Source organism: Parasteatoda tepidariorum, chromosome 5, assembly GCF_043381705.1.
Source record: "Parasteatoda tepidariorum isolate YZ-2023 chromosome 5, CAS_Ptep_4.0, whole genome shotgun sequence".
In the NCBI taxonomy this organism is placed as follows: domain Eukaryota; kingdom Metazoa; phylum Arthropoda; class Arachnida; order Araneae; family Theridiidae; genus Parasteatoda; species Parasteatoda tepidariorum.
In genome coordinates this window covers 43,335,174-43,348,758 of record NC_092208.1, presented here as the reverse complement: position 1 = coordinate 43,348,758, position 13,585 = coordinate 43,335,174, and the positions used below count along the sequence as shown (strand labels likewise).

Genomic DNA, 13,585 nt, shown 5'->3' with positions numbered 1-13,585 from the left:
ATATACATATATATATATATACATATACTCTACCCCTCTGTTCTTTACTTTAATTACAGTTTTCTCTGGGTTTTAACATTTTGGGGTCTTAATTTATGTAAAAGAAAAGAAAATACATTATACGCACTGTCGACCGTTATTGCCACAATATTAATTGAGATTAATACAACTGATCGAGAATGTCGTTTTGTTTCATGTTTCAATGTTTGGCCGGCATTCGAAAGTCTGCTATATTTATATAAATATGGATATAATTCCAATTATCATGTTTTGCCAAAAAGTGGTAAATAAATATTTACATGTTATTTTTTATTAAACTTTTTTGTTTTGATGTATATTAACATAAACTTTTCCCAAAAGTAAAAAGCTATTTTATTTTGAAAAATATTCTCTTTCTCTTCCTGTTTATAAAAGAGAAATGCTAATATTGACCCCGTGTAAGTTCCACGTTCTTAAGGACTTTATTTGTATTCAGTATGAAGAATGACTTGTCTTTCAAATGTGAAAAGACTCAAAGAGACTCAATGTAAACAATCGTTAATAGAGATACTAGAAGAAGAAGTTACCTTTTTACACACAAAAAAAAAGATTTCAATTTAATCTGAGGGTTTTTCTTTGAAATAAGAATTGTCAGTACGGAAGCTATGAAATGTTTATTTAACTTTATTCAAATGAAGCAGGTGCATGATAGACTTGAAACTTAAAGCTTAAGGAAGATTTCCGTTTTGCGATTCTTCTGTTTATTTCTATTTAAGAATAATAATAAATTAGAAAAATCACAGAAAAGAATGAACGTTTTAATGAAAAGTTAGGGTTTTCTTCATTCAGATAATGAAATGACATTTAAAGCGATGAACAAAGCCCGGGGTAACAAGTTTGAAAGCAAATTTTTATTATTTGGGCTTTCCATACAATTTTTTATATCAGATTAAATTCAAAGCATTTTAGGCTGTATTTAAAACTGTACTTTCAAAATAATGGATGAGATAAATTACAAAAGAATTTATTTTAATAAAAATATTTCTGCGATCTAATCAAAATTTAAATTACAACTAATTCAAGTTTCAACATTAAAATTTGTGAACAAAAAATAGGAAACAAAATTGTGGTGTTAATGATAAAAGAAAAAAAATCTATTTCGAGAGTCGGAGACTTTTTAGTGATTGTTAAAATTTTTTTGAAGTAATTTTATCTTAAGTGTGGGGCTTTTATATTTAATACTTTTCTATATTAAAGCTTTCTTAAGTGTTCAAATTGAAGAATATAAGATGTTTTGATATAGCTTTTTAGAATTATTGTAACAAATAGCGAAATTTTGCGCACAGTAGGGGTCATAAGTATCATTGCCGTTAAATAAAAGTGAAAATTCTTGTACTTTGTCTTTGTACTAAAACAGGAATATACCTGAGATACGATCAAAAGCATTTTTAAAATTAACAAATATTGCCACACTTTTGATTTGAAAAAAAAAACGTATTATATTAACAAAATAAAATATTAAGCTTATCTTTCACAGAGACGAAGGCGCTTTCTTTATATAGGTATTCATCTTTATATTACAATTTTGTAACCTTTCAACTGTCGGACTGAGATATATTGGATATATAAAAAAATCCCCAGTCTTAACCAGGGCTAAAGAGAATAGAAGGGCTGGTTCACTCCTTTGAAGTAGCTCTCGCCACCCCAATCCTCCGATTTTCTCTAGTGACGTCCCTTTGGCGCAAAGCTCGCACTTTTACTTCAAACACGGAGTGTTCGGCCTTACTAGCTCTAACTAATATTGGAGCATTTCTTTTTGCGAGATATTCTAAGACATTTGTTATTTTCTATAATGACTTTCCTCAGTTTTTGCAGTGAATTTACAAGAATTTAAAACTATTATCGAAATGCCAGTTTGCGCGATTGCAACTTGAAAAAATTTTGATAGAAAAACAAATGGAAAAAATATAATTTTCCGCGTGTTCCCTAAAGTAAATGAACAACTATGTGAAGAATGGTTTCCGAAATGACACACTTAATATAAAACAGCAATACGTTTATCCCGTCGTTAAGAACTTTTATAAAAATTCATTATCTAAATAGAAACCGCCTCGTTACATTATCTAAATAGAAACCGCCTCGTTACTTCAAAAAGAAAAGCAGGTGAAAAAAATGGATAAAGTCAAAAAATATTAAAATGTAAATAAAAAGCATAAATAAAATATATAGTATATAGTTGGAATTCTCTAACATATTTTTTAATGTAGTTATTCTTAATATTTATGATTTTTTTAAAAAATTATCTTCTCTTAAATTTAAATATCTATAAATTATATCATCGTAAATTTAAATATCTATAAACAATTGTAAAATTTCTAATGTCATTATGAACCTAAATTATTATTTTGTTTCAGTAATTAGCGTTTAAGGTTGATGTTTCCTAATGATTAAGTATGAACAAATTGCTATTAACGACATATTTTAAAATCAGGGATTCTAAATTTAACTTAACTTATCTTTATAAAAGAATATGTAGATAAAAAAAGTGTCGATATATGCCTTCATTTTTCTTAATAGTTAAAGTTAAAACTGAACTTTTTAAAATAAAGTATTTATCGTGTCATTTTCACCAACTAGCAAAACATTTTTATAAGTTTAAAATGGTATTTTTTTAATATAATAACCAAGAAAGTTTTTTTTGAACTATGTTTATGAACGGAAATAATGTGTTAATTACGTAAAGTTTGAAGGCTAATAACCAGAAAAAGTCTAACTTATTTTTACAAGAGAAAGATGCAAAGTTATCATATCTTTGCTTGCGATCTCCGAGATCTGTAGACACAGTGACGTCATGAGGAGGGAAATCGTAGCTTCAGCTCTATGAGCGGAGTGAACTAGCCCTTCTATTCTCTTTAGCCCTGAGTCTTAACGCCAAGAACTTAAAATTCCAGCGAATTGCTAACGGAGACTTAGCATGAGAAGAGATCCAAAATTTGGCGAGTTATCGATAGATGATATAGCCAAATATAAAGCAAACCAAGCTTAGAGTTTATTAATATTAAATTTCAAATAATCTGTCTACAGCTTAATCACCAAAAGACTGTTAGAGTTTAATATAACCATGTAACCAAACATTTGTGTAGTCAAAAAAATAAAAGTAGCTAAAAATATAAAGTTAATTATCGATTTTGATATTTGATTAATTGCGGAGTTGAATTAAAGAGTTATACACTTGCGTTGAAGTTGAATTAAAAAGTTATCCGTTACACTGTTTGTTGAGAAAAGAATAAAAGTATTCTTATTCGCTTTTTTAAAAATGTGATAAAAATTAAATAGTTGATTTAATTTAATTATAACAGGATTAAGAAATTTAAAAACTAGGAAATGTGTAATGTCTGTAATGACATCACAATAAGTTAATATTTAAGTAAGAAAAATTCAAAAATGATATGAAAATACAAATTTTATCGTAGGAATAAAGAGCTTTTATGCTTTCTTATTTACGTTTAATTTAAAATTTATTTTTCACTCAAGCGTAATGGGAAGTAATGATTTAGATAAAACATTGCAAACATTAAAATTAAAATAAAATATATTTTTTTCTACAAAAAAATTTTTTTTTTGTGCAAAATCTAAGAATTAAAATGATTTTTTATATTTTTTATATTCTTTTGATTCAAATCATTTTGCGAAAATATATTTCTTACTAGCAGACACATTTAAACTAGTGTAAAGTTTAGAAACACAAAATAATATTTGGTCTATAATAATTTTATGTTTCGAAAACTGGAAAAATAATATTTTAGCTGATTTAAGAGTTATGTTACTGCAATACTTGGTGTACTGTTTCAGACATAACTGAATGTCTCACTTATTTATAAAAACTTCTTATAGCCTGTCGGACATAATAATATCATATCAGACATACTACAGATTTTGTGTGTCTAGACAGGACTCACTATGTTGTATTACTTACAATGTTAAATCAGACAGACTCTTATAAATCAAAACCCAAAATTATAAATCCATATTGTCTAAGATGGAACCTCATCCCGAGAAGATCTATTGACACCTGTCCTGCAATCTATGATCTAATAATATCTAAATATAATACCAGAAAAAGTTGAAACAGTATTACACTTTCTAAGACTAAATTGCCATAAATCTATAAATGTTATCCAACTGTTTTTTCTACCCCAAAGGGACTTTTTTGCCCCTGGCATATGTGGGGTCCCGGGGTTTAAATGTTTTCTGGCTATGGAACCCTAAATGATCAACTCTCTTTCCACAGAGCCCTGATCTTATAAATGAAGTATATATAGACAATTTTGAGAGTCTGACAACTGACAAAAGTCTATTTTATTTTAAAGTATTTAATAAGACGATAATGAAATTTTTCATTGCTCTTATATTAAATTAGGTTTTATATACGACAGTAGAATTCACACCACTAAAACTGTATTAATTTAATTTTGAATCGTTTTGTTGTATATATAAGCTGAAAGTGAAAGAAATAAGGCGAATTAGGATAGTTTATAAGCGAATTACTTTATTTTATATTGTTTTAAAATCGCAATGGGAAATATTAATGAAATTTTCCGTAAATGCCTGCGCTTTTCATTATTTATTCTAGATATCTTCAAACTAAAAATTTTTTTTTCACAAAACTAATTTCTTATTTTTTATTTTATTAACATTTGCATTCATTTTTGGTATTTTACTTTAAATAATTTCACAAGATCAATCAAACTATTAAATAGATAATAGATCAATAATTTGTTTTCAAAATTCGGTTCATTCATTCGGTTCATTTGTTCACAGTTTTCAAAAATCATTGATAGTTTTAAAATAATTTCTTATCCTCGGAACCCTTATTGATTCTTATGGGAACATTAGGGTTTCTTGGAACACTATATACGAATCGTTGTACTACTCGACCAACTTGTACTTACCACGCCTAATTAGTTCTATATTACTACTTATCACTCCAAATTGATGCAATTAAATCTTCGGCCTTAAGGCTTAAGGAAAATTAGAAATGCAATCTTTGAATAAAAATATTTTATAAATGCAATATAAATTAAAAGTATTGTATTGAAAATAATTTTATAACAAACTTTTGCGAAAACAAATACTTCAGTAGATTTGTATTACTTTTTGATACTTCTAGCAAAAGAGAAGAAATGTAAAATAATGATCTATCACAAAACATTTCTCAGAAAAAAGAATGTTCTTTGAGTACTTCACCCCTTATGATTTTTTTCTTGATTTTTTTCCATTATAAAATGATTTCCAGAAATCGTACGAGTTTTTCCAGAAAAAGAATATTAAAAAATGCCCTTTCTATGAAAAGAATCAGGAATAATTTCGAGGAGTGAAGAGTCACCTGAATAAATTTATTCCATTCTGGTGATAATTAGATTTTGACGCTAATTGAATACATTAGCATACTATTTTTTATTCACTTTAAAATAAATGTATTTAAACTTATTTTTTAATATTTAATGATACTTGAAAATTTTTTGACAAAATAATGAATTTTTTCCCTAAATATTTATTTTTTCAATAATTCATTTTCTTATTTTAATTTCTAGTCAAAGAGAATTTGAATTTCTTTTTTTGATTTGCCAGCCATTAATGAAATGCTATGGAACTATTATTGTTTGAAATATTTGCTTTTAATTAGTTTAATGAATGGTGTAAAATTTATGGATGAGAGTTACATTGACTTAGATAAATTAAATGAATACGAAAAAAAGTCAGCAATAATAACAAAGTCAAAATGAAGATAAAACAAAGGAAAATTAAAGACATATGCGAAAGGGGGGAGGGGAATAATAATGAAAAAAATAACAAACAACTGATTAAAAAAAAAGTATGAAATTTTTTTAAAAAAACGGAAAATAAAAGATATAATCTTTTCATCAGCCCACACGATTATACTTGCAAAAAAGAGTGCTTTCTGATATTGTATCAATATAGCCAAAGCAAAATATATTAATACAATAGTGTGAGGAGCTCTCAAAAAATTCTTTTACAAAAATTACAACAAATAAAATAGAACACAATAAGTAAAAATAACACGTAAAAACAGAAAATAAAATAAAAAGAAAAAACAGTAAAAAACAAAACAAAAACTATAAAGTGAGTAGCGAAATCAGATGTACTTACATGAACGGGAAATTTTTCAAGAATGATTTAAAAATATTTTCGCAACAAGATTGCCAGATTACAAAATATGAAAACAAAAGCGCGAATTGAGTGCAACTAGAGGATTTTAAAGTGCCGTTCTTACTGCATTGCTGAAGTGATTTGCTATGCTGTGCATTGATTTGTTAGTTACCAAGGATGGGCCCGAAATGGATGTGCGCAAAGTAATATTATACTGGATAATTTAAATAGTTGACCATAAATAATATTAGAAAATAAATATTTATTTAAGAAAAAATATAAAGTAGAAAAGAGAAACATAAATTGCATATTTTGAAAAAAATAATGTTAGCCACGGATTTGTCCGAAATGGATTGTTTTTCTTAANTATTAATACAACATCATTAGAAAGCTCTAATTTTTTAGTATATTATTGTGTGCTTTAGAAAAGATGCTATAATTTGCTGCATTTTATGAAACAAATTCTATTAAATAATTTTTATGGTTTCCTTTATTTTTTGTTTTCGTCGCCCGTCCCTGGGATTCGAACCCACGACCCCTCCCTCCAGCAGCGAACTTGCTTGTCCGGTGTCCTACCATCCTTCCACGGTGATACGTGAAGCCTACCCTAGTTTCGCTTCAAAAGCTCTCTCCGCTCATTTTCGCAATATACCTCTATGGGCCCACTGAGACCCCCCTAATTGTTCTATAAAATTTTCCTCTGGCAGCCATGTTTGGACCATAGACCCCTACTTAGGGTCCAAGTTTGATACTTATACCTTGATATCATTTTTCTTGTTTCTTATTTTCATTATGTTATTATCCTAAGTGAGCGCGGTTGTGAGGGAATTTCAAGTTATTACACTGTCTGCAATTTTACTGTCCCCCAAAAAAGGTTTAGAAAAATACATTCAAACACTGACAAGGCTATCACTTCCCAGTAAAATTCGAATGTTTGCAGTTAATTATAGGTTTTACTTAGGTTCGTTTTCTAAATTGTTTTATTTTGTATTTTAAGGGAATCCATGAAATCTTAACTGCAGAAAGCACTTATTTTTTGCAGATACAACGATCTGGGATAAACGAGATTAGATCATTTCATTGTTAATTTATCTATTCCTGAGTTTTAATTAATCTTTTTAATAACTTTTAATATTTTAAATTCTTCTTGTGTTTAAAACCCTTTTAAGTATATATTTTTTTCATTTGACGTGTTCTTTTCCTATTTTCGTTGCGAGAGTCTGATAATCTCTCACGCTACTAATAAGCATAGAATCATAATATCTAGATATAAATAAAAATCTAGTCGAAGATTAACTCCCTCGTTTTTGTATCTCAAATTCTAGCCCTGCCCGGAATGAAATTATATTAAAATTTGATAATTCTGTTTTACTTTAATGCATTCTTCTATGTATTTACCAAAGTAATTTCCTTTACAGCTGTATATTTTTATATGATTTATATAAAATTATGCCACCCCTGATTACTTACCTAAAGGAAAGCATCGGTATTTTATTCTGAATTTAATTGAGATAACTAATGCCGAAATACGTGACAGATATTTCGCCAGTTTCCTGCTTTTCGTTGTTCTTAAGATCTGCAAAGAAATAATTCCTTAACTGCGTAAATATCTCACAGTACGTCCTTCTTTCTTCATCGTCTCCATACAACACATTTTATCCTAAATAAAAGAAAGATGGCCAAAAATAAAACTTCTAACGGTCTAAAGGTTCCTCGAAGTGAGAGTGGCGAAACCAATATCGTAACGTTCTGGCAAGAATGGGATTTATAGCAAAAAAATATGTATATATATATCTGGCTATATATATCCGGCTCATATATTTTTTGTGAGGTATTCATGAATGAAATATATTAATAATTTGCCTTTAATATAATGTTGTTAGAAGAAATTTACGTATAGAGTGATGATTTATATAAAATTACGTTTAAAAAATATTATGGAAACAGAATATTGTTCTTTTTATTGGATTTTTCTTCTTCTTTTTTTATGTTTTAATAGCACCGTAAAGATTTCCTTATTTTTTTAAATGATTCTTGCTTAAAAATGAAATCATAGGAATTACACTATATGTCGCAAACTGATAATTTACATAAATAAGAAAAGTTACTGAAGTTCATTACTGAAAGACGAAGCAAGAGCTTTGTTATTAGATTAAAAATTTTAGATTTCTTTTTGTTTTTAATACGTATATAGTATATATTTTCACAAAGAAAAAAAATGACGATTAAAGTTGTTTTCTAAGAATTCATATTTTGAAAAATTAAATACTTTGTAATGAACATTATCCATCCAAATTAAATTTCTACAATTAATTATATATAATAATGAACGAAACAATCTGTGTTCATTTTTTTGTGTCTGTGTTCATCTATCCGTATTTGTTCATTTATCTAACTTAATCCTCATTTACCTATCTATAGCTCCAGAACTATTTATAACGGAATTCAAAAATTTGAGCAATGAAGATTTGAGCAATTTGAGAGTCAGTTTTTGTCAATTCAAAATTGTTAAAAATTTGTAATCAGACAATTCAGAAGATTTTTTTCCAAATGTTTATTATCGGCATAACACAACATTTTCATTGCTACATTTATGATACATTTTCATTAATCTTAAGCATTTGATTCTGTATTTTTTTTTAATTATTTAAAAATATGATTAGCGATTTTAGCTGATTTACAGTTCTTTTTAATCAAAATCGTGTTTCATTAGGAGATTCTTGCTCTTTCTTTCGTAAATATTTGTATTTGATTCTTTATGGCCGATAAAATTCAACCAAATCAATGTAAAGTGCATGAGATTAGTGACATCATAGAAATGAGCTTCTATCAATAGCTGATACTAGTTTCTATTTAAACAATGTGAAATCAGGGGTACACTGCAAAAAATTGCGGATCAAATTACAAGAAAAAAAACTCAGGCGATCAGTATTTTTTACAGTAAAATTTTACGTGATAAAAAATTTGATAAAACGTAATTTTTGCAGTTATATATACTAAATTACGATAATTTAAAAGATGTTACTGCTCTTAAAAAATCACAGGTATGAAATTATGCGCTAAAAAATTTGGTTTCATGTTAAAATCCATTTTTTTTCATTAATCTCAAACTTTTTCTTTAATCTCAAACGTTTGAGGACAGCCGTATTCTTAAGAATAGTTTATTATCCAATAGTTTACACCACAAATCATACAGGATATGGAAAAAATACATACTCTCAATAGATTTCAAGGACCTGTATCTCAAAATAAACAAGAGTAGAATTAAACCATTATTAAAATTAAGCGTTTAAATGATTGTTTGTGTGCAAACTTGTTAAAAAATATTATACATATCATTAAGGATCAAATATTCGATCACATTCGTTACATGGACAAATATTCGATATTACAAATATTTGATCACATTGTTATGCTCAAATAAACTTTATGTCATGAATAATATTATTTTTAGTTTCTTTTTTTAAAAATTGCACTGTAGGGCATTTAGAACCCCTTAAACATTTGCTTATCAGCAAATGAGCTTTATTGTTATGCGAAAAATTCTTGTCAAGCAAAAATTTCAAAATAAAGGTACATGCACTATGAAAAGGACTAAATATTCACCCCCCCTACCTTCGATGAATTAAACCATTTGGGTCACATTTTTCATGATTGTATTTAACTTCATGCAAGCCTGTTTTTAAAAAATGTTCCTTCTCAGTTACTTTAATTTAAAATGCACTTTTAGAATATATAAATCCTTTACTTGTCCACAAAATGAATAGCTTGAAAAATTATAAACTCCCATATTATTTACTCTCTGCAGAGTGCTGTCTTCAATTGAAGTATATGACCCGAATTCCAATGCCTGGGAATTGCAGATTGAATCTCTAGACAAAGGTGTGCTTGGAATGGCATTATGCAGCCACAATGGAGAACTATGGATGATTGGAGGAATGGTGCCGGGGAATGACGGCGAACTAAAAACGAGCCGAAAAGTAAAGTGTTACGATCCACAAAAAAAAGAGTAAGATTTTACATTTGAAAGTGATATACATTTAATGAATAAGTCTTTTCTGGATGAAATTAATCTTATAAATCTTAGATATCATGTTCCAGCATATAATATCTAAGAATGATTACTTATTTATTGTAGTCATGGATATTAAATGTTAGAACAGAAAGTTTGGAATTCCATTTCGTTCCCCATAATTTATTTTTCTAAAAAAAAAAATTGATAAGTATTTTGTAGCAAGCCATGTATGTTCATAAACTTGTTCGTATTTTGTAAAATAATTTCTCAAATAAAGCAAAGAAGAAAAACTATATAAAGATTTAGATTGCTTGGAGCTTTATAATGATACGCCATGTTTTTTTAATTAGTGGAACTTTAATATCAAATTGACTTTTAATGCTATTTCCAGATTAGTACTTCGCAGTTTTCCGGAGTTTATTAATGTTGGAACCACAGCTTAGATAAAAATCTGGGTGCTTGCATGTAAATCAAAGTGCTTCTCAAAAATTTTTAGCCTAAAGTATTTTGAAATGCTTCTTATCAATATTTTGCACCAAGTTCTTTAATTATGTCAACTAGAAACAAAACACTAAAGAAATGTGAGCCTAATATACATATCCTTTACAATATTGCGTCACCGAGATCTAGTGCGCGTTTTAATCTGTACATTCTTCTTCGTTTGCAACTGTCCAGCTTTCACGAGTACTCCCTCCAGATAATAGCTTCTCGTGACGGCTGTTGCTGTGGTGATGAAGATAAATTGAGCGTTACTCATTGTTAAGAGAGTCATACCATTTTCTTAATTTTCCCTTCATAGAAATGGTTTTACTCTTGTTTCCATAGTAACAGACCACCATAGACATTTAGTGTGCAAGAGTCCTCGTGAAAGCTTTATAGTATTTGTTATTTCATAAGACGCTAATTTTCTACAGATGGCACTCAAATGTTAGACGTTTAACACCGTTCACGAATACGGGCATTTGCTGATGATGCCAAACACATATATTTAATGTTTGATTTTCATTAAATTCTTTTTAATTCGTAATTTAAAATTTTTAATAGTAAAATAGTAGAACTATTTGTAGCTGGAAAGCAATTGTGGGATTCTTGAGAAAACTTAAATGTTTCATAAGGCTCTAATCCATTACAGATGGCACTCAAATGTTCGACGTTTACCTCACTCACGGGCACGGGTATTTTCTGCAGCTGTTGAATATGAAGGGATGATTTGTGTAATTGGAGGCGCAATTGAAGATGAAAAAGACGCTGGTAAGGAGAAAAGTATTGAAGATGTCCTGTATTATGATGAAAGTACAGAAAAATGGAAGGAATTAACTTTTTTGCCCTGGCCTCGACATTTTATGTCTGCTATGACAATTGGTAAGTTACTGCTTCGTAAATTTAATTTATTGGATCGTCATATACTATGATAGAGTATTAACTATTGGAATTTTTCATCTCTTCATGGATCTAATATAATATTTTAAATATTTAGATAGCAAAAATATGTCTCCTTAACTTTATTTCATTAAAACCTATTAATTACTCACTGAATACCCGTTTTTTTGTACTTCTATGTTGTTGTACTTATTAATTAACATATTTGAGGTTACCCCCTCGAACCAGTAAGATTGAGTCCTGGAATGTGAAGATCCGATCCTTAGATCGAAATTATTCAGGGTAGTCTCTTTTGTGCACTGTTCATTACCCACTTTTTTAACTTAATACTGTTAAAAAACTGCTAATTATAATATTAATAATTAGCAGTACATAGATTTATAGAAGCACGTTTTAAAAACGTAACCGTTAACAAATTTAACGCATAGTTTTAGATAGTTTGCTAAGTACTAATTAAGGGACGTCACTCTACTTTGATTTTGTCTGTGCTCACCTAAGATAATCGCTTAAGGTAAACAACTAATAAAGAACACTCATAAATAGTTTCTGATTAAATAGAGCTGTAAGAACGCAATCACTAATAAAGCAACCACTTGCTAAGTACTAATTAAGGGACGTCACTCCACTTCGATTCTGTCTGTGCTCACCTAAGATAATCGCTTAAGGTAAACAACTAATAAAGAACACTCATAAATAATTCTCCGTGAAACTCGTTTCTGATTAAATAGAGCTATCAGAAAGCAATCCCTAATGTTATCTTCTAAGTACATGAGAAATAAAAATAACCGCATGCCTGCAGTTTAATTTATAACAATGCTTAGTGATAAATCCTAAGAGAAAAATTCATTTGTCAAACATCTCTTCCGAACGAACTCATAGAAATTTTTAAACGATTTTTAGTAACTGTGGCTTAAACTGCCTCTTAACTGCCTAATTTTAGGATCTTATTGCAAATGGTTCTTGAGTTCAAGAGATACACACAAATGGACACACTGGCAAAAACTTTTTCATTTATTATTATAGATATGTAATTCAACATACGTACCTGACATTATTTAAAAGTGAAATAAACCTTAAGAATAAATAGATTGGAGATTATTAGAAAAGAAAGCAAAATATATAATTTTCCGTCAGGTAGTCAACATTATAAATACCAGACAATTGATGTATTTTGAAATCATTGTATTTAGGTAGGTAGGTACTTTATTTACATCTGTACTAGAACAGTACAATAGATTAATGGTGACTGTCCCGTAAACAACCCTGAAGATGATCCGAAGACATACCATCGCAATTTGATCCTCTGCGGTGGGGATGGCAACCCCATTTTGGTGGCCAAAAGACCGGAGTGGGAAGTCGAGCACTTTACTGTAGAACAATTTAACTAGGACCGATACCGTGTGCCCTCGGTCACTACTCAGGATGATCAAAGTTGTCACTTACCCACTTACTGACCGCTTGTGATGCTTGACTTCGGTGCCCTACTGGGTACCTTACCTTTACGATCAATCAGCTGCTAGATGATAATAAAATGCTTGCATTGTGTATTTTCAGGAAATTCGTTGTTCGTGATTGGTGGACTGAGTTCTGAAGGAAAGATTTTATACGATGACATCTTGATATATGAAAATCGCACTTGGAGTGTTTTCTCAGTTTTACCCAGGCCTTTATGTGGATTTGCAGCTGTAACAGTACCAATGATTTCGTCAGAATAGATGCCAGATACTGCAAATAAACAGCATTATATTTGTACGTGCTATTTATTTTTTATTGTTTTTTTGTAAATTATTGAGAGTGTGTAGGAATTTCTCTCCATCTTATTTTTGCTTTTTTGCTTTTATTCGATAGTTTTGCTAAAATAGGTATCCAACACTATTTTTAAACTCTATTAATTATACAACACTTTGAAGGAAACAAATATGTGCTTTTGCTATGATATTCCAAACGTTCAAATCTTCTCTGGGATTACCAAAGACTCTGTACAGATTACCGTCTTGTAAAGGTTAATCACTTCATGGAATTCCTTTTTTTTATAATACA

General features: G+C 29.0%; 1 protein-coding gene across 1 annotated transcript in view; it reads left to right on the top strand.

Annotated features, from left to right (window-relative positions):
- LOC107439110 (kelch-like protein 41) overlaps positions 1-13,297 on the top strand; it is a gene marked incomplete in the record, with an annotated part of 65,599 nt that extends 52,302 nt beyond the window's left edge. Inside the window, 3 exon segments of the mRNA XM_016051598.3 lie at positions 9,959-10,159; positions 11,298-11,527; positions 13,100-13,297. Coding sequence (XP_015907084.3) covers positions 9,959-10,159; positions 11,298-11,527; positions 13,100-13,260 — 592 coding nt within the window.
- Positions 13,298-13,585: the final 288 nt, after the last annotated feature.